This window comes from Lutzomyia longipalpis, chromosome 2 (assembly GCF_024334085.1).
Source record: "Lutzomyia longipalpis isolate SR_M1_2022 chromosome 2, ASM2433408v1".
Classification (NCBI taxonomy): Eukaryota; Metazoa; Arthropoda; class Insecta; order Diptera; family Psychodidae; genus Lutzomyia; species Lutzomyia longipalpis.
This window is the reverse complement of record NC_074708.1, coordinates 18,117,695-18,138,776: the sequence shown is the minus strand read 5'-3', so window position 1 is coordinate 18,138,776 and position 21,082 is coordinate 18,117,695. Positions and strand designations below refer to the sequence as shown.

At 35.7% G+C, this 21,082-nt stretch overlaps 3 protein-coding genes and 1 long non-coding RNA gene across 4 annotated transcripts in view; 3 read left to right on the top strand and 1 right to left on the bottom strand.

The window, feature by feature from the left end:
- Positions 1-197: 197 nt before the first annotated feature.
- LOC129791097 (facilitated trehalose transporter Tret1-like) lies at positions 198-3,276 on the top strand. Its single transcript, XM_055829040.1, has 5 exons — positions 198-444; positions 572-851; positions 958-1,656; positions 2,373-2,788; positions 2,856-3,276. The coding sequence occupies exons 2-5, from the start codon at positions 797-799 to the stop codon at positions 3,087-3,089; spliced, it is 1,404 nt and encodes a 467-aa protein (XP_055685015.1). The 5' UTR covers positions 198-444; positions 572-796; the 3' UTR covers positions 3,090-3,276.
- Positions 3,277-5,253: 1,977 nt separating this feature from the next.
- LOC129791094 (myrosinase 1-like) lies at positions 5,254-7,644 on the bottom strand. The gene is made up of 2 exons (XM_055829035.1): positions 7,491-7,644; positions 5,254-6,749 (listed from the first exon to the last, which is right to left on the bottom strand). The coding sequence occupies exons 1-2, from the start codon at positions 7,562-7,564 to the stop codon at positions 5,303-5,305; spliced, it is 1,521 nt and encodes a 506-aa protein (XP_055685010.1). The 5' UTR covers positions 7,565-7,644; the 3' UTR covers positions 5,254-5,302.
- LOC129791099 (uncharacterized) lies at positions 7,580-9,832 on the top strand. Its single transcript, XR_008750665.1, has 3 exons — positions 7,580-7,658; positions 7,739-7,896; positions 9,157-9,832. It is a non-coding gene; the product is annotated as an uncharacterized LOC129791099 (long non-coding RNA).
- A 2,240-nt stretch (positions 9,833-12,072) lies between these two features.
- Positions 12,073-21,082, top strand: part of LOC129791090 (inactive dipeptidyl peptidase 10) — a 109,094-nt gene continuing 100,084 nt past the window's right edge. The window contains exon 1 of the mRNA XM_055829031.1: positions 12,073-12,715. The gene's annotated coding sequence lies outside the window, so the exon portion shown is untranslated. The remainder of the gene's footprint in view (positions 12,716-21,082) is intronic.

Below are 21,082 nucleotides of genomic sequence, written 5' to 3'. Positions count from 1 at the left end.
ATTAAGTGATCTCCCATGTAAGGTCGATGCTGTGCAAATATAGTGCATCTAAATATCGCTCAAAGTTTCCTAAAACAGCCAAATGACGCCGAGATATATCTTATCATTTCACATAGATGAGACGACAGTCTCAACTTCTGGCTTTTATTGCATCACAAGCGGGGCTCCAAGGCGGGGTACTATGTGTATGGGGGTATATAAGCAAGGGGGATGATTAGAGCACCTCAATACCCATCGTTGCGTGTAGTATTGTACAAGTTGCGGAGCTTTGTGCATTTGTTAGGAAGTGCATTTTCGGGGAATTACGCATCCTCCGAAGGAGAAGATTAAAAAAAATCGTCGCGGCAAGAAAGCTCTCGCGGAGTGATTTCTTATCTTTGGGGAGTTGAACGAAGAAAAAAATCACATCATCGCAATTCTATTTGTGCGGTGGGGTGTCGAGTAGTGAGTGAATTTATAGCCCTATGTGTACCCATCTCTCATAATTTCGAAATGTGTTGATTTTTGGACTATAGAGCCGTTATAGTGAAATTATGTACTTTTGCAATCATTTTTATCTGACGCTATTTAGGAGGTGCTCCCCAGCTACTGGATCCCAGTCTTCGCTCGCAACTCTGTGATTAATGATGTGAATTAAGTTTGCAAATTTTCAATTACGAGAATACTCTGCGGATTAAGTTTTTTTCCTCCTTATCGTTGGCATTTTTTTTTTAAATATTCAATACATTTTCCCATTTGTTGGAAAATTGGAAGAGAATTTTTTGCAAGGGCGCGAATTTTATGTGGAAAAAGGACGATGAAGTTGATTAATTTTTCGAGTATCAATCATCAATTTGTGGCAGTGTTCTGTGGTGAGTTTTCCCAAATATGTTATGGGATGGAGTGGAATCAATATTCCATCGTCGCTTTGACTTTACCACGACTTTGTTAATTAATTAATAACATTTTGCCTCGCAGTGAATATTATTAGTTTAGCACACGGATCGTGTATTGGATGGCTATCGCCCTTCTTACCCATCCTCTTGTCGGACGCCAGTCCCCTTGCCACAGGGAAGATTTCCATGGATGAAGCATCCTGGATTGGGGCATTGCTGTGTGCTGGTGGGATTTGCGGATGCGCCGTGTATGGAAGTTTGGCCACACGATGTGGGCGCAAAACAACCATCTTGTTGCTAGCTGTGCCTCACATTGGCTTCTGGCTGTGCGTCATCTTTGCCGATTACGTGTACCACCTGTACTTGGCCCGATTTCTTGCCGGTGCTACCGGTGGTGGCCTCTACATTATTATACCACTCTTCATAGCCGAAATTGCTGATCCTAGCATCCGTGGGCGTTTGGGAGCAATTCTTCCGCTTGCCGTCAGCATGGGAATTTTCAATGGATTCGTCGCTGGCACCTTCATTCACTACGGCTATATCCCCTACCTGATGCTCAGTCTCTCCGTGATTTTCTTGCTGACGGTCACTGTCCTCCCTGAAACCCCACTGAGTCTGCTCAAAGCCAACAGAATAACCGATGCAGAGACATCCTTTCGATTCTACAAGAATGTCAGTGAAAATGCTGTGGATAATAAAATCAAGGAAGACTTCCAGAGGGTCAGGGAGCAGCAGATGAAGAGTCAGAGTCGCGAGGAGAAACTCCAATTCAGTGATTTCAGTAAGTTCAAAAACCTCTCCAAATTAAATGAAAAAAAAAATATTGGAAAGAACCAAAAAGATTAAAATACTCCTTGAAGAGAACAAAGTGATTCTTCTCCAGTGATTTTCATACAAAAGAGCGAGATGTATAATTTAAAATTTTGCGTGCGATATAATAAAATCACTGTGAGACATTTTAATCTATCTTCATAAATATTTGGGTTGGATTTCTCGAGGATTCTAGAGTATTCTAGAGAATTCTAGCCGTGTTGCTTACAAAAAAAAATCGGTCAGCACCGAAAATTCATTTGAATTTTAATTTATCTTAGAAATTCTAAATTTGTTCTATGATTTTAAGAAACTAAAATATTCCATTATCGGATTTAGATAATAACGAAATGACTAATTCAGAAGAAAGATTTATTTGATGCATTTTAAATTGAATTCTAAGAAAGAGAACAATTGAATTCAGGGAAAGCACCAATCACGGGTAAATTATTATGGATTAAGTTGAATTAAGCTATGAAATGCATTATTCGTCATTGCACTTGCACTACATTGGATAATGATTTCTTACGTAAATCTTCTTATATGAATCACGTAATTTATATTTATGTATTGTTCTTTGTTTGCACGATTTTTTTAATCGCAGTTTTTCATAATTTCCTGCAAAAAAATGAAAAGTACAAAAAAATCCCATCTTATTAAAAGTTCTTATTTTTTTTCTTTCAACAGCCACACCAGCTGCCAAGAAGGGCTTTATCATTGGAGTGGGTCTTATGCTCTTGACCCAATTTTGCGGATGCTTTGCTTTTGTGAACTACACAGCAACAATCTTCAAAGAGTCTGGCTCAGAGTTGGATCCGAATATTTCGTCAATTGTCCTGGGAATGGTTCAAATTTTCGGTACATACACTTCGACGATTTTCGTAGATCGCGCCGGAAGGAAAACCCTGCTGCTGATATCTTCCGTGGGGGCTGCCATAGGGCTTATCCTCATGGGTACATATTCATTCTTCAAATTCCAAGGGTATGCGCTGGCATTTCTCGACTGGGTACCCGTAGTGACCCTCTCCCTTGTCATCTACATCTCATCCGTGGGTATTCTAGCTCTTCCCTACATTGTTCTCACTGAGGTGCTTCCCTCGAAGGTAAAATCCATATTAGCTGACTTTGGTGAGACACACGCGCCACTGAGCATGTATTTGCATATTTCAGATAAGAGCCGTTGGATCCAGTTTCTGTTTAGTCACGATAAGCATCTCAGCGTTTGTCATCTTAAAAGCGATGCCGATCCTCATGACGACAATTCAGTTGTTTGGGTGTCTGTGGCTCTTTGCGGGCTTCTGCATTATTGGTGCCATCTTCATTGCTCTCGTTGTGCCAGAAACCAAAGGGAAGGTCCTGGATGATGATGCACCCATCAACAAGGAACTTCAACCGACAGCGTGATAGAGACAATACAACTTAGGATAGACTGATTCTATTTAATTTTATATTAAACTTTCGAATTTATAAAGACCATTAAGTTATTTATAAAAAAAAATCTATCTATTATTCTTAGATTTAGATATGTAAATTTGTCTCTATGTAATCGATATTCTATATAATTTAAATAAAATAAATTGTAACTATCCAACTTCAATCTCTATTCATTTGCATACAAATCCCATTTATATTAGTTAATTGCAAGTGAGTTGCTCGTGTATTTCCGCTGCATTGATTTAAATTCATAAAATTGCTTACAATATTGCTTCTCTTTCTCATATGCTTTGGTGTGGAAAATCCATTGACCAGTAATGCTCCCACAGCCACGTGCATCCACCACATAAAGTGAATGGACTACATATTCTCAAGTTCTCGCCATGGTGAGTTTCCGCTGGGAAATTATTTTAAAATCAATTTTGTAATTGAATTTGTAAAGACAAATTATGTAACTCCGTTCTTCTCGCCATTACTCTGCTCATTAACCTCTGTACTGTGAAAATGGAATTTTCCACTGGCATATAGCGCTAGCATTGCTGGAAATTTCTCGTCAGCATTCACATGTCCTCCTGCGTCAGAAGAAATTACTCAGAAAAGCCTAAAAACTGCAGGAAATTGTAAATTTTCCATATTATTATTTCAAAAACATTATTTGCACAGCAGTGTTTTTGAACTTAACCTCAGGAGCGTGTGCGCGGCCTACATGTAGTAAACTAAATATTATTGAAATTTATATGGTTAGTTTATCATATCTCCGCAAAGACAAACATGGTTTTTTAGGTGATAAAAAAATGCAAATAAAAATAATCACACACCGTGCTTGTGATTCTCTTATACAAGAGCTTCCCCACCAGGGTATGAATATTTATGTCCCGGCCTGATAAAAGTAAGATGGAGATTATATTTTTAAACTCCTATATGAGTATCTTAAATTTTAATCCTTTTTCAATTTATTGTTATTTAGACTTTGCATACCTAAAGACCAGATTTTCATAATTTTTTTAGCTGACTAATCCGCTAATTTGTACAATGATACCATTTTTTTAAAATAATAATTGTGTAAAATGAAGAATAACATTTGTATTTCTATTTTTAGAAAGAAAAGTAAAAATATTTTCCTAAAAATTATCATGGATAGCAAATCAGCAGACTGTTAATAAACTCCCTTATCACAAAATGATGTTGTTAAACTCTGTTTTTGTATGTTTAATAGTACAAAAATTTTATTTCTTAAGCATTTGGTTCTTTTAATTTTAAACGAATTAAATTGTTTTGAGTTAATTCTTTTAAATCTTTCTAGAATAAGTTACAAATAAAAGCTCTTTAAAAGCATATTAAATACGATATGAATAAATTATTATTATAAATTCGTAAGAGTTTGAGAACTTCCTTTGCAAACTTTCAAAGAATTTTGCTTAAGAATTGATTTATCTAGACAATTTTGGAATGAGACTTCATTAATATTTTTAAAAAAATCTTGGGCATAACTAACATAAATAAAATAACTTGATAGGTAATTAAAATAATTTCCAATTATGAGAAAATCTTGAATCATAAAATTTTATTTTCATTCACTTATTAAATTAAAATAAAATATAATTAAAACCAATAATTTTTGATAGTTGAATTGGACGAGTAAGAGATTTTTTTTTCAAGATTTTAATGCTAACATAAAATCTCAAATTGGCAAAATAATTTGGTATTAAAAGCTTAATGAATTCATACACAAAGTCATGCTTTAATCGTGTTATAGTGTGCTGTAAACTATAAATACGTTGCAGTTTATATGTGAACTTTATTGCCCTGGTAAATGCATAAGTTCTGCTTTCAATTATGCAATGTATATCACCAAGAGTAGAGCCATAGAATGGAGTAAATAAATTGGATTAACAGGAAGTGATACCACTGAAGCTGAATTTACACAAGAGTCGGACAAGTGTTTCAGTTTCAGGTGCAGCAGAGTAATTATGGGGAATTACATACATTGTTTCAATTTTCGCGTACACTGCCCATGAGTAAATCCGATTAGAATGTCCACCCTGAAGACTTCATGAGAGCTATTTCATGTATAAATTTGAAGTGGGATGGTCTTAGGGGTGAGTTTGAGTTGGGTATAAGATTGAATTGTGAAGAGGTTTAACAGCAATTTATTCATTCGTTCATCATGTACATAAATTGAATTATTGTGTTGGTGGAATCTGTCGAGTTGTGATGACCTGCCGAAGGAACGAGGCGCTTCTTTTGGGTCTTCTCTCCTTCGTGGGGGAATCCTCATCCCAGCTGACAATGCCAAATTTCTCCGTAAATCCCTGCATCCACTCAAAATTATCCAAGATACTCCAAGTTGTGTGGCCCTTCACATTGCACCCATCTTCGTTAATTGCTCCCAGAATTTCGGTCAAGTGCTTCCTTAAGTAGTCAATGCGATCCACATCGTCGAGTTCTCCATTGTCCGACCAGCCATTTTCCGTAATTATCACGTCGGGATTGTTGTATTCTTTCTTAATCCACCTGAGGAGTTCCCTAAATCCCTCGGGAGCCGAGAAAAGCCATTCGGATTTAGCTTGACGCCAGTGGGGAGCTTCAGTTTGAATAATTCGCGTGTCATTTAGCACAAATGCAACACCATTGAAGGGATTTGGATCCATTTCCGTAAGACGACTTGTGTAGTAGTTCAATCCGAGGAAGTCTGCAGAACCACGAAGCAGTTTCACCGTATCGGGATTCATGTGAGGTAATCTCGACCAGGCACGTCCTTCTTTTTTACTCTTCTCCCCGACAAACTTCACTAAAACAGACGAGTATCCACCTTCTAAGGAAAATACGGGATGGGCTGTCCAGCCAAGATCTGTGAGATAGCCAATTTTGGCTGCTTCTCTATCAGATGGATTGTTGGGATCTTTTGGGAGGTATCCGCGAGAATGGAGACTCAACCCCACCTTCCCACCCTGTCTTGAGTAGAATTCCTTCTGATACATTCGGTAAACTGTGGCATGAGCTATGAGTAAATGGTGTGCACAATAATACTCCCCTCCGGTTACATTAATACCCGCCCCCCAATTTTCCGAAGTATAGGCGTACGTGCAGAAAATACTCGGCTCATTGATAGTTATCCAGTACTTTACCCTATCACCGTACCTCGTAAACAACACTCTTGCATATTCTCGGAAAAAGTCCACAAAGAGTGGATTGAGTGGCCCACCGAGTTTCTGAATTTCTCTCGGATGATCCCAGTGGTACATCGTGACCATGGGGATGATGTTGTTGGCGAGAAGTTCATTAATAAGATTGTCATAGTACTGCAGTCCTGCTTCGTTGAGAGATGACAAATCGCCATTTGGCATTATTCTTGACCATCCAATGGAGAAGCGGTAGAGCTGCATTCTCATTTCCTTGAGAACTCTCACGTCATCCTTGTAGAATTTATATGAATCAGGTCCTGTGTCTGGACTTCGATGGTCTGCTACGAGACTCAAATTATTCTCCACTAAATCATCCCAAATACTCGGACCTTTCCCATCGGCCTTTGAATTACCCTCAATTTGATAAGCCGCCGAAGCTGAGCCAAAGAGGAAATCTTCCGGGAAAATGTCGCTGTGGGCATTTTTGGAGTATACCGCAACTGTCCTGCAAGGAGCAATTTGAAGCTCGCATAACACACAAAGGTACGAAAAATGAATTTAATTTAAAATATACTCTGTGGCTAAAATTAATTTCTACTCCTTTCTAGTTTAAAGAAACAGAATTTTTTAGATGTAAAACAAAATCCTCTTTATATTTTCTCTGACTAACAAACATGGGGATTTTTGTGTTATACTCCGTTGGGGAAAATTTGATTTTTAAATAATTCAATGCTTTTAGAAATTCATGGTCATTTGCATTTATTAAATACCCATGGGGACACAAAAGTGAAAAATTCCCAAGCGCTGTAAAACTTCTGAATGCCACTGTAAAAGTTTATACACATTGTGGAGTGATTTTGCGTGAAAATCAACGAAGAAAGGGGGAAAATGGAACATAGATTCTTGCACAGTTATTGAACATGAGCAAAGGGTTGCACTCATGAATTTTGTAAAATGATAAATTTTCCTTGGAAAATGTCAATTTCTCACATGAATAACTTCAAAAATCATACTTGAAAGACTCTCTGGGGTTTCACTTTGTTATTTAAAAAAAAATATTGGAAAACTCTCTAAATTGTTTTTGCGTAGTAAGATCATTATTTTAGGAATTTTTCTTGCATTTAGGTACTTTAATTCAATATATAAGGAAATTACTTTCTGTTGAGATAAGAAAGTATCGTGAATGTTCAAAATAATCTTATCATGTACTTTCCGCGGATTTTTCTTTCACCAGAATGATACCCACCCGAAGAGGATTACAGCGAATAATCCCAGAACAAGCCAGAATCTCTTCAACTGAACAATATCTGATAACTTCATTGTATTATACTTTTATATTGTAGCCATATAATAAGAAAAAATTGAGAACCGAAAGGCACAACCTGCTGGAGGCAACTGATTGGAAATTGATAGAGTCAGTCTAGAAAATCCAAAGACTTGTCTTGCTAAACTAATTAAAAATTTAATCGTATTTATTGTTAATTTATTTCACAGCGAACACCACAAATATTCCGTGGAATCCCGCATGTCTACAACCGGTCCAGCGGTGATCTCCAAGAGCATCTTATTTTCAACAGCCCGGATATTTTCTGCATCAGCTTTCCGGTGTGACACTGAATTGCTCTAGCTAGAAGCTATGGGTTAATTATAAGGTAATGATTGAAAATTGAAAGGAAAACGAAGGCAGTTTAAGTGAGATATAATGTATTTTTAATTCAATTAATCCCACTTTGTTCACAATGTATTCATATAAGACGCATACGGTGTCAACAACATCTTATAAGATTGTATACAATACAAACGCCCTTTTCTCTCACCTGCCTCCATACATCGTCTCCACCGTCTTGTGGCCTTCTTTCCGAACTCTCTTATCGGATTGGCGACATTTGGAAAAATTCGAGAGTAAAATTTACACACAAATGCAAATATTTTGACCAAAAATGCTCACGCGATGAGATAATGGGAAAGGTATGTTATGCCGGGGTTCAAAATACCAACGGAGGATAAAAATTGGATGAAATTTGCGGAGATTTATTTAGATTTAGCTTGACCCCAGAGTCAGTGTCTCCAAACCTTGCTTGAATGGAAATTTTTGTTATGTTGCTCTGAGAAAATCTTCGTGGGAATTATGGGTTGAACATTGTTTTAGGTATTTTCATAATTCTATAATTAATTCAAATTAAGGGGATTTCAAAGAATATAATAATTTTAAGAGAAATATCACAAAAAATATTCCAGTTAATTTCTGTTCACTTCAGTACCTAATCTTTGATATAATTTAGGTATTAAATATGCGTAGACATTGATGATAAGGAAAATTGGCAAAAAGACAGCCATGACGGGCACAGTGAAACCAAAAACATAAATCTAGTTTAAGGGAAATATAATAGAGTTAGTTAGTGATATTGTAATTTATAGTATTTCTAGTTGCTGAATTTTAATAATGAATTCCTTGAGTTAGAAAATTGATAAAATCTAGAATCTGATTAATTCCAATTATCCTCAATTTGTCTTTTCGAAGATTTTAGTTTCCTTCTTCAGGCCTACAATTTTATTGGAAACGCTTACTTTAATTACTATTTCTTTTTTGATAATTTTTGTCTGTAAATTCTAGGTACTTTAAACTAAAAAAAAGCTAATAGTTTTTTTTTTAAATCAGTAAATTATTAATTTAAAGACCTGAAATCTCATAGACAGTACAAAAATTTGATTGATACCCATTCCCTTTCTTTTAGAATCTCTTAATTCTGATATATTTTAATGTGAAATTATAAGCCAAGTAACGTTCGGTTATCTATGTATATAATAAAATATATATAGGGTATGCGTAGAGATAAGCTTAATAAAAGTTTCATTGCACTCCATGTGCAAATTTATTTTAAAGGGAAAGTTAAAGGTGTTTTTTTTTGTAGGTAAAACCCGGCGTTTCTCGGTGATTTAATAATGGGAAAATCACCAAGATTTACTCTAATGAGGTGTAATTACTTTAATTAAAAAGTAAGAAGGAAATTTTTGAGGTAGGTCCCGTAAGTAAAGCCCAAAAAGCATTTTTGGAGAACTCATCAAATTTTATATGGCGCCCTCAGTTGGGGGTTGGTGAATTAATTTTAATTCATAAAGATGTTTATTCAAGCTACCCTTGAGGGGCGGGATTTCAATATGATCCGAATTATGTTGCCCTATGTCTTCATGAGACCGTTAATTACATCTGGCCGGGGACATCCTGTGTGGAATTTTAATGACTAACGAAAAGGGAAAATTCACATAATCAACGCATTACACATGTCCTGAATCAAAATTTTCGTTCCCCCCTCTGTGTGGTGTCTAATTAACAAAGCAAATTGAATTGAATATACATCGTCAATAGAAGTTTATAGACACATTGTATGCATACAGGGATTAATTTCACAGGGTAGGTAGGATAATCATACACGGTGTTGCTTATTAGCTTTTGAATGAATTACTATATTCCATGGAATATTAGACTGTACCTACACAGAAGATAATTTTATCAATGTATTTTTTTGCGTAATAAAAAGTTTTTTGAGATTATTTCCTGTATAATTAAATTGTTCCTCGGAGTTGTAATGACTTTTTTTTATTATTTATTTAGCCCTGATGATTTATTGGCGCCGAAATGCAATAAGATCTTTTGTGACACCATTTCTCAAACAATGCCTTTCTTATGTGGATTAAGCACAACATACTCTTTTTCCCGGCAAACTCTTGGACGGCAGGAAAAACAACAATAAAAAGTGAACGCAATCCGTAAAGTTGCGCAGAAAAGCACATAAATCAACAAAATGTGGAAAGAAATACAATCTTCTCGCCCTACTGTTGGAAGATCCATGAATTTGGTTCATAAAGGGCAAAATATTCGCTAAATATCTCCCTAGCAAGGGGGATAACAACATCGTCATGAGTGTTATGGAATTATTTCATCACAAGAAGTCAGATAATTTGAGAGAATCTTCAATAGTAAAAGCTCCCTTTATATATCACACGCAATCGTTGCTCATTTGAATAGACACACTGTTGCCGACTCTCGAAATTACTTCATCAGCATACAAGTATGTTAAGAAGCTCCTTTTACATTTATTAATTCAAAAGGAAGACTTCTCTATTTAGTAGATTCACTAACTCTGTAAACTTGGAAGGAATGTAAATTTTCTCAGATTTGAGCTCTTGATTTTTGTGGAAATGTTTAAAATGTATAGCAATTGTTTCAGATAAAAATTACATTTTCAAGAATTTTTATGATGTAAAAGGATTTATGTTTGTTAACTGGAATTGTGATTCCTTATTCTACTTCAAACTTTGGCAGTTCAGCATAAGTAAATCATAAAAATTCATAGCAATAAACAGTAGAATAACTGAACAACTGTGGAGCGAAAGATATTTGAATGAATAATTGTCCATTTATTTCCCTGATGTATTAGTGGATTAAATCAAATTATTTTCAGCATTCAAATTTGTGTTTTGATAAATAGAATTTAAAAGATTTTCATGCTGTTTGTTTATTTTTCTCTTCGTTTCAAATGCATTTTCTGGGAAATATGTATACAAATTTCAAAAGATGCAAATAAAAAAAATTGAAAGAATCACTGCAATATACTATGTTTGTACGTAAAGTATGTCATGGGGATTTATCCATATATTTACTGACATGAATATGTAGAACTACTTTTTTTAATATTATTTATCTATTGTAATAAATGAAAAGGTACCTACATTTATTCGAAAATTTCAATCTTTGACCTTTCACCGGTAATAATTTCAGGATTCTAAAAGTATATATAGAGCCAGTGTGTCGCTGTGAGTGTTTGTGGAAATTGAACTCCTTCAAAACTGATGGACCGATTTAGATAAAATTTAGTATGAAGCTTAGGGGTGCAGTGTATATAATAGAGCATATAAACAACATACCTTATTAAACTCGAGATAAACCTTACGTAAGTGCACTAAATATTAAACGATATGTTGTAAGTCACAACACTTTGTCCAAAATATCATAAACTTGTCTCATATCGCCTCAGGTTCCTCATTATGAATGATATTACTTCAAATGATGATGAGTATTGTAGTCATTGCAAGATAATTTGAATATTTAGCGTATGCATAGTCCATTTCCGACTGTGCCATTCATTTTCATATAAGTATATAGGCTGCAATAATAATTAATCCTGACAGTTTGAGGTATCAAATTCTGTATAGATAGTTTGTAAATCAATAGGGGGCAATTTGAAACGCGCGAATCATGTTATAAGTTTATTAGGCTGTAGTGTCCATTGCGTGTACAATTAGTATATTTTGGGCATAGCATAAATATGTCGATGACCTTTTGCAAATTGTGAGGAACCTCCTTTGAAGCTATGCGGAAGCATTCAGAGCACACAGGCATTTTTGGGAAAGGGAAGGCGTTATTTATAGCGTCAGCATTCCTTTGCCGAAGGGCAAGGTGATGCCGTGTTTTTAGCCACAGCAATGAGGCGCACAGTTACCATGATGGGCATTTATCAGGAGGCTGCACGAGGGTATGGCTTTTTCTTGTATCTTCCCGGATTAAGTGGAGGCTATAAAAGAGCTCCAATATTTCGGTGGGGTCCATCAACTTTTTGCTATGAGTTGGTATTTTGTAGCAAAACCATCGGACGTGTACCTTGTCAAATGGTGTGTCGTAAAGTTGCAAGCTTCCCTAGCATTGAGGGGGTGGCTCTATCCCGACAACCGTCTCCTGCCGAGGTCGCAGAGCGCCTTCTCTTTGTCTGCCAAACACACACCACCCGAGTTGGAGTGTTGGAACGTTGTTGATAATTTTCCCGCATCTCAGTATCGCACGGACTTTCGCACGCGTCGCATGGTTGAGTAAAGTGCGCGCCTTTTTTCATCCCCAGCGAACCGTATTATATTTTCGTCCTTGTTGTTTGTCTTTCAATATCCGGTTGGTTTGGTGCTGTGATATGAAAAGGACACCCGGAAGAGCGTGATTGAGGTACATACATATAATTGAGTAAAAGTTGGATTTACTGAAGCCAAAAAAAAAGAAAAGCCATCGGAAAATTGGAAGAGAAAGCTTTTGTGAAAAAAAAAACTTTCCTTTTCTCCAAAAAGGAACATACAAAACTTGAGAAGAAAAAATGGAGAGTGGAGAAAATTCATTGAAATTGAAGAATGTGGTAAAAGAAATTTTCAATTAGAGTGTGAATCAGTGGTTGAAGCAAATTGCTTCTTCCGCCAACCGAACGATTTCCCATTCTTTTGGGTCCTTCCGGTTTTGCGGTGTGCTTCGTCCCCTCGCAGTATTTTCCCTCATTGTGTTCCGTGAATTCAAAAGTGGGGTGTTTGGGTGTGTTTTATTATTTTAGCACCATTCTCAGGATTGGAAAAAGAAAAAAAAAACCCATAAGGAAGTCTTCAAATAAAAAAAATTCTCGAAGAATATTCCAGCTCAACAGGTGAACCTGTCTGTGTGTAAGTATGAAGTGTGTCTCAATATTGCCTCAATTGCCTCCCATCAGCAATATTACCCGCACATGATTGATTGGTTGTTTATGTTCTAAATTTTGATACTATATACCCACTAAGAGGAAGATGAAACGATTTTTTCTCCTCAAAAAAAATTCTCACCCAAAAAATCTACGTGTTGCCATGCACGGGAAATCGATTTGTAAACACAATGCATCCGATTTTTCTATCGTTCGTTGTGGCATCACATCCAAACAACACAAATTGTGTTCACTCAAACATTCCGTACCAATATTGAATTTGTCCACAAATTTTGCTGAAAAAGACGAAGCAGAAGCCACAAGATTCGTCTTTCATTTTCACAGCTAGATTCAAGAAGAGTGTGGTTGAAGAAGGCTTTATACGTTGAAATGGAAAGAGTGAGAAACTTTAAACTTTAATTCAAGTGTTTGGTTTAAAATAGAATTATCGTACCCATGAGACGTTTTGGTTTGATGAATTGTTTTAAAGTATGGAAACTTAGTAGAAGTCTTTTTGTGAAAATCACTTTCTATGGCAATTTATCATATGAATTGTTTGAAGTCACTTGTAAAGATTACAATATAGGTATGTATTCTCATGGCAGCATCGCAAGACATTGAAATTATTGTAAAGTCTGAAAGTTAATAAAGATGATAACAGTAAGGCTGAAATTAAATATAATATGCACTAAGTTTTATTTAAGTTTCTGAAATCAGACTTAAGTTTTCTTTAACCAGTCTCGGCCTAAACTTTTTAAGCTAGACATAAGTTTTTTTTTTTTAAACTGACCTGCGCCTTTAGGTTTATTTTTTGGGCCAGGTTTAAATTTATAAGCTAGGTCTAATTTTTAAATCAAACTTCAGATTTTAGGTTGAGTTTAAGTTTTTTTTTAATAAATTAAGCTGAATTTGAGCTGAATCCAAGAATGAAAAATGCGTTAAGCTGCAATTCAACATATTTCTTGTTATCTCTTAATTTAATACTTATGTGACATTTCGAGGGCTAAGACTTACGTTATCATCAGATATTAATATTTTTCCACCAATATTACTAATTTAGTTGATTTTTATTGCATTAGAGAGAAACCAGAACAAGGCAAGGAGATTTGTTTTGCGTAATTTATTTGCTTAAATAGCAATAAATTGTTGCTCTATACATCTTTTCTTACTATCGTTTATATTCCTTTTATCCACATTTGTCTTACCTAATGCCTGTTGAGCTTTATTCAATTTGTTTCGAATTTAAAGTTGTGAGTTCAATTAATTCATCTGAATTTACTGATATACTTCTTCATATGCCTGATATAATAACCTCAATTAATATTGACCTCTGCTCCTTATTAATTCAAATATTTGTCCTGTGGCTTACTTGAGTTGAACATCAAGCAATTTAGATGGTGTGGCTTTAGAATTTAGCTGACAAATACACCCTGTGAGTTTAGGGTTTACCTCAGAGTTTGCTCAAAACATATGGTATGTACATATGTATACCTATGTACATATACATAATATCGAATAAAATTAGAAATGTAAATGTTTTGGATTTCTCAAATAAACACCACAAATATATATACAAAAGGAAGACGTATAAATCCTTTTTTGTCACATTGTATCAAATTGAATGACATTCACACAATCGAGCCCCTTTATTTGTAGTCACACAGCATTGTACGAGGTTTTCAATTATCATGAAATTCCTTACACAAACCAACCCCTCCTGCGTGAGCTTTTGGTAGTCATTCTATTTGTCCTGTGTGGTTGCAAAAGACTTTTTGGATTGCGCGCTTGAAAAAAACAGTGGGAATGATGTGCTCAAAGACAAAGGTTCCTCGCATTTCATCTATTTTTTGCCCCTTTAACACCTGTGAGCATTTTGTATTCCACCTCATCGCAACTACTCTTTATAGATACATATAGCGATAGATGGTGAGATGTTGAAGAAAGAAAAAATGAGGGAACACCCCCTCTGAGGACAATTGTATGACAATGGCGTCACAATAGAATATGGTTGCCAATACAATTTGATACTCTGCTGATGCTATATAAAATAGATTCGATGGAGGATTTCATGCCATTCCACGAAAGGACTCACAGTATACGTATCTATCATCTTGAGAATGATAAAAAATTCTCGTTCATCGTGGCAAGAGCAATAAAAATTCGCCATCATTTTGGTGGTATCCAATTGAATTTATCAACTCACATGACAGAAAAGTAAATTTACCAGAGGGTTTGGAGAAACACATTTTTCAACTTACAGCCCATCTAGGGGTCCATAAAACATACCCATATCGATCTATTTTAAATTGCATTCCTTCATATCGAGATTCCAAATCTGGGGCATTTTTGTGGGTGATCATCACACAACATTCAGTATTCCATCTGATTTAGTAGGTAACTAAAAAAATAATTTTGATGTTTAAGATATTTTTTGACTCAGTTTTGCTTCTAAAGAACTTTGTATGAATGAAAAATTTAAATGAGTTTTAGATATAATATTTATAGCTTTCAAGCTTTATTCTTAGTTGTCCGGCGACGCCTCGATTTAATTTTTCACACTAAACGCAAGAAATGAATAGGTAAATTTAGTAGTTAAGCCGAAAAATTGAAAAATAAATTTTAACACTATTCTATAAGAAAGTACTAACCTTTGACGTTCTTAAATAAAAATTTATTTTATCTGAATTCAAAAAGTTATTGTATTTAATTTTTCAGACACGAAATGACCCAATTAGTCAAGAAAGTGTTAAATTATATATTGTACGGGCAGTCATATTTGCCATCAATTTGCAAATGAAATTCCTTTTGCATTTTTTTGTAAATGAGCTCTCTCTTTTGTGAAGAAAATGATAAAAAAAATTTAAAAGGCAAATTAAAACTTTTTTTTTTTCAATTACATCGAATGGAAAAATGCGTTGAAAAATATCACCTTCGTAAGCAAAAGGAAAAGTAGGGCACGGGAAAAGTGTTTTTCCCATGTCGCTCTTCGGTGAAATTTATTCCTCGCGGGACAATAGAGAACTTTTTCACCCACCCTCCATTTTCTATTGTCAAATACATTTTATTGCTTAATAACATTATTTTATCCTTTAGTATCCCAAAAGAAAAAGAGAACAGTATGGGGGCTCCATTATATGGATTCTGTGGTAACAAATGCATTGAGGGTAAAATTGACTGTGAATACGAATGATCTGATTATAACAATGGTTTATCTGTTTTGAATAGGAGAAAAGGCAAAGGTTGAGTAAATGTGGGATGTTGCTCCCTCCGGACCATCGCAAAAACGTTACTTCAACGGCTTGCGTTTGTTTTCCACCCGGGAAAATCTCTTAAGGGGGTTTGAGCTTGACTACATGCAAACAATAACGGCGGATATTCTCACTAATTACCACCCTTTTAACACTGATAAAATGAGCCACATATTCATGAAAGAATTTCCCATCAAAGCTGGGAAGGAAGTTGTTTTAAGAATTCGTAGCTGTCGGAAATTATTTTCTCTATGCACAGGCATTTTTGCATTCTACTACATTAACTCATAATAATGTAGGAGTTACAAACGCTTAAAAGCTCACAAATTGAGATGCAGTTTTAGAAACTTTTTAAACAATGCTTTTCGTTCAAAGCCCTGTAACATTTCTTTGAACATTATAAGATTTAAATATGCTACAAAAAATTACATTTAAAAAAGAAATTGACTTATCTCTAGAAATTGAAGGAAAAATAAAAATTTAACATGGATTGCATAATATTATTCAACATAGATATATAATACAGTATACCAAAGTATTATATAAAGATTTTATGTACACTCATTTCCCCTCAAAGCTTTTCATCCGTATTCAAAAGTCATATTCAACGGGGTTAATGAAAACTGTTGCGCTTCACTCGCTCTCGATTTCTGCTCCAAGCTATTTCAATGAACTATGTGGTTTTTTCTTGAAGAGAGAAACTTTTACGTTCTTTTATACCAAATTGACTTTATAGTTTCTTCTGCAGAACGAAAATCTACCACATATAAAAGCTCAAAAAACGATAGAAATGTTTAGTACTCGGATTTATTTTTATTTTCAGAAAATTAGTTGGTATACCACAATCGTGGCATACCAAGTATTGTAATCGTCGGAAAAACCGACCACCTCAGATCGGGCTCAAACTTGGTATGAGAACGTTTTAGACATCCCACATTACGAAAATGGTGGTGGAAAAAAAATGTTCCGGCCGGCCTGCCGGCCGGCCTCTGGCCCACACTTTGCCTTATAACTCGAGAACAGTAACAGATAGAGACTTCCGGTTTGAAGTTTTCTATAGAAATGTGGGTGTAAAATTTCATTTTTTCGCATTTTCAAAATCCAAGATGGCCGCCGTCCGCCATTTTGAAATACTGTCAACCACTTCCCTTACAGCTAGAGGTCTGAAATTTTAGTATGTTGTAGAGCTCAGTGAGACATTTTTATCGATAATTCATACTTGAAAATCGGTCAAGCGGTTTAGCAAATATGGCGGTCTAAAACAAAAAGTGTTTTTTCGATATAACTCGAGAACGGCTTGACCGATTTTGACCATCTTGGTATCAAATGAAAGGTTTCAAGAAGCCCTACAACTGTCTAGAGCATTTCAAGTTTCAAAAACATCCGCAAGAGGCGCTAAATTCAAAAACAAAAATTGCCTAACTTTAAGGAGCAATATCTCCGAATCCCCATTATCGATTTCTTTTAAATTTTGATATGTTGTAGCCTGACCCAATATCTTTCACCAGTCCGAAAATGAAGAAAATCTATGTCGCCGTTTAGAAGATATGGCCATTTGAAAAATTCTTGAATTTGAAAAATTCTAAAAGCCATATCTCTTGAACGGATTGTCCGATTTTGCTCAATTTGGTATCAAATTAAAGGTTTTGCAATTCTCTACAACTTTCTAGAACATCAGAAATCTCTAGAACTATTCCTTTAGTACAAAAAATGCAAAAAACTGTTTTGGTAGAACAAAAATCCGCCATTTTGTGTTCTGGAGGTGACCTTGAAATGTATCGAAATAAATGTCAGATTATAGCTTATTTCAATACCTTTCCAGAACTAGTCAAGAAATTTCTGTATGTGCAATAGAACTTATGATATAAGCTTTTTTATCTTTCATATTGATGAATTTCATAAAAAAATCAACTTTGCCTACTAATTCTGCTCACGAATTAAATTACAACGCATAGACTGTCCCATCCACGTTGTGGTATACCAACTCTAATAACTGGACGCGTTATGATTGACTTTCATTAATTTTCCAAATCTTAAATTTATTTCAGTACTCAGCTATACATGTTTTATTTTGCACATTTGGAGTGAACGAAGTGCATGGAAAAAAGTCCTGCGCTACCCCTATACTTTTATCTACCCCTCAGTGGCATAGTTCAAAGATCATCTGTTGCGTGTACTGTGTGACCAAACCCATGCGCCTTTTTATTTCCCCACACACTTTTCATTTTAGTATTTTATCGTTGGCGCCGACAGTTGTGTGAAAAGTCCTGGGCGTCATGGAGTCGGACGTCAAAAGCAAAACACTTTTCCTAACATACAATAACCAAGTTTAAAACTCAAAAAGTTCGTCACGCCAATTGCATGCTAAGCATTTTATTTAATTTGTCTCTTTTAATGGACATAATTCAATACCCCACAGGATGTGATCAGCTTTTTGAGTAGAATCTTTTATAAAGAGAGCAATTTTTCCGATGCGCTCATGCAGTGAGTAGAAGAGAACTTTGGAGAAATGAGTTCTTTTGATTGAGTTCCCTGTCAGGGCTGAAAGAATTTTTCCTCAAAAGGGATGGAGCGAGAAGATGTATACCCTTAGGGTATATCAAACATACATCTTTACTCCTTTTTTCCCCTTCACACAATCATCCTCCTCCAATCTCATGCACAACTGTTTGCAAATCCAAGAAAATAATAACGAACTTGAACTCACAGAGTATATTTTTCTCAAAGTCTCGAGGATATAGAAGCAATTTCCTTTTTCATTTTTTATTATCTATCCACCCATGTAGCATCTAAAATATATAATATCTCTCTATGTCAATTTGCAGAGGATATGCTATAACTAAAAGAAAGCCCGCCTATTCTTTGTTGTGTCACCAAAATTGCCGGAATTATGGTTGAATTGACGCCACCGTTTTTATTTGTCAATAATTGGCTTATTGCGCATTTTTTCATTCTGCCCTTGGTATTTATAGATAAATTTATAAGGAAATGGAAAACAGAATTACAAGGAATTTCTCTGAAAAAGGGTAAACATTGTGAGTTATTGCTTTATTTTGCAATATAATAATTTAATGGTTTTATAGCAATTTTTCTAGGAAATTGTGACTTTATAAAGGAGTGGAGATAAATTTGTTGTTTAAGAGATCGCGTGGAAAATATTTTTGAAAGTTTGAACAACATTCCTTCATTTTTTTACAAGAATTAATAGGATTCTGGGTATTTACAAACAAAATAAATAAGTACCTAAGATTTACTAAATCCTTTGGAGAATTGGCTCCATTATCATTAAGAGATATTATATTTGTGATTTTATCTTTCATAGTACATACCTATAATAATTTTATGTTCCTTTTAATAGAAAATTAATTAAGAGTTTCCCTATAAAATTTTCAATGTAAAGCATAAAATTAATGTCCAGCTAATGCCCTATAATAAAACCCATTATTCGATTTTGATGATATGAGAGGTAGGTACATTTAATTTCTTTATGAGCTTCAAACTCATATACATATGAGCCTTTTGGGAATCACCTAAAAGGGATAATGTAAATGGTATCATGTTTAAAAGAGTTAGCTATGGACACATGGGACTGAATACCCGTTGTTGCTTCAATGAAGACCTACTCTAAACCAATTTATTCTGCACGGTGGCACTAAAGCGAATGTCCTGAAATAGAGCGGGATGAATGCACGGAAAATCGCGAGTTTTCAGGGAAACTTGGCTGTCTAACAGTCCTCACTTCACCGGGATGGGGAAAATTGAATTATCCCCTTGACATAAAATAGGGAGGGGAATTATGGTGAGAAGTTAATTGCCATGGAGTTTTGCACGTAATTTGCTTGATATTTTGTGTCACTCATCGAATGCCGATGGTGTTCGATTTAATGTGATTTAAATTGATTTTTCTCCCTCAGAGAACAAGCAGGAGTGCCATAACAATATGATCTGCCACTGTCAAGCTCCAATTATGATGATGTATCGACAGGGAGCCGCATCCCAAGTTGAGAATCCCCCCAAAAAGCTCAGGGCACGTTCGAGTGTGCGAATAGTCGAATACCATTTGTCACGGAAGCGAAATCTCATCATGGGCGAAGAGAAAAAAAAACACTGGGATGCGCCCCTACAAGATAGAGCCGCCGAGAGGCAGCTGCCCCCCTTAAAGAAAATCCGCTTTGTTTGGGGCGGGTGAAAATTTAGGATTTTTGGGAGTGGTTGCGTGCTCCGACTTTTTATGGTGCCTGTGAATATCTTTTCCTTGCAAACCCACTCGGTTTCTCTGATGGGGGCAAAAACAAGTAAAGACTCGTACAAAATTCACCCTGATTTCCCGCACGAGGCAAAGACTTTCTCTCTCTCTGAATATTTCACCACTTGAAATAGCCACGAAATTATTTGCCTTTTTTATTTCTCAGCCAGCCACAGAGATCCTCGTATTTTACCACCCTTCTTATTATGCCCCCATCATCGCCTTATTATTGTGAGATTATATGAAAAGTCGTGACAGTTTGCAGTATTGTTTCTAATGTTTTTTCCACCCAACCAACTCCTTCCTCGTTCTCAGGAAAATTCAACAGCACAATTAAAACAACAAGTTCGTGACCACGGGTTGTGTGAAAGGTGCTATTTTCACAACTTTTCTCAGCAAAGTGTTTTTAGCTGTGTTTCTTTCAGACACAGCTTTTGTGTACCGAGCAAAATCGAAAGTCGTCAGATCGGGCTCAAACTTGGGATGAGCACGAATTAGGGTCCCCACATTCCAAAAAACGTATGCGCCAAAAATTTTTTTTTCCGGCCGTCCGGCCGTCCGTCCGGCCGTCCGGCCGTCCGTCCGGAGTTCAGAGCTAAATTGCAAGAGAACGGTAATAGATAGAGACTTGCGGTAAACGGCAAAGTTTAAATATCGACCAGAAGACGTCCGATTATGACGTCAAATTTTACCCCCCACCCCCGCGTCCGCCATTTTGAATAACCTCAAAATTTTGTTTTCGCTATATCTCAGTCCCTGTAACAGCTAAAAATCTGAAATTTTGATATGTTGTAGGGGCCATCAAGAGCTTTCCAACGATACCTCATTTTCGAAAATCGGTCAAGCCGTTTAGCCAATA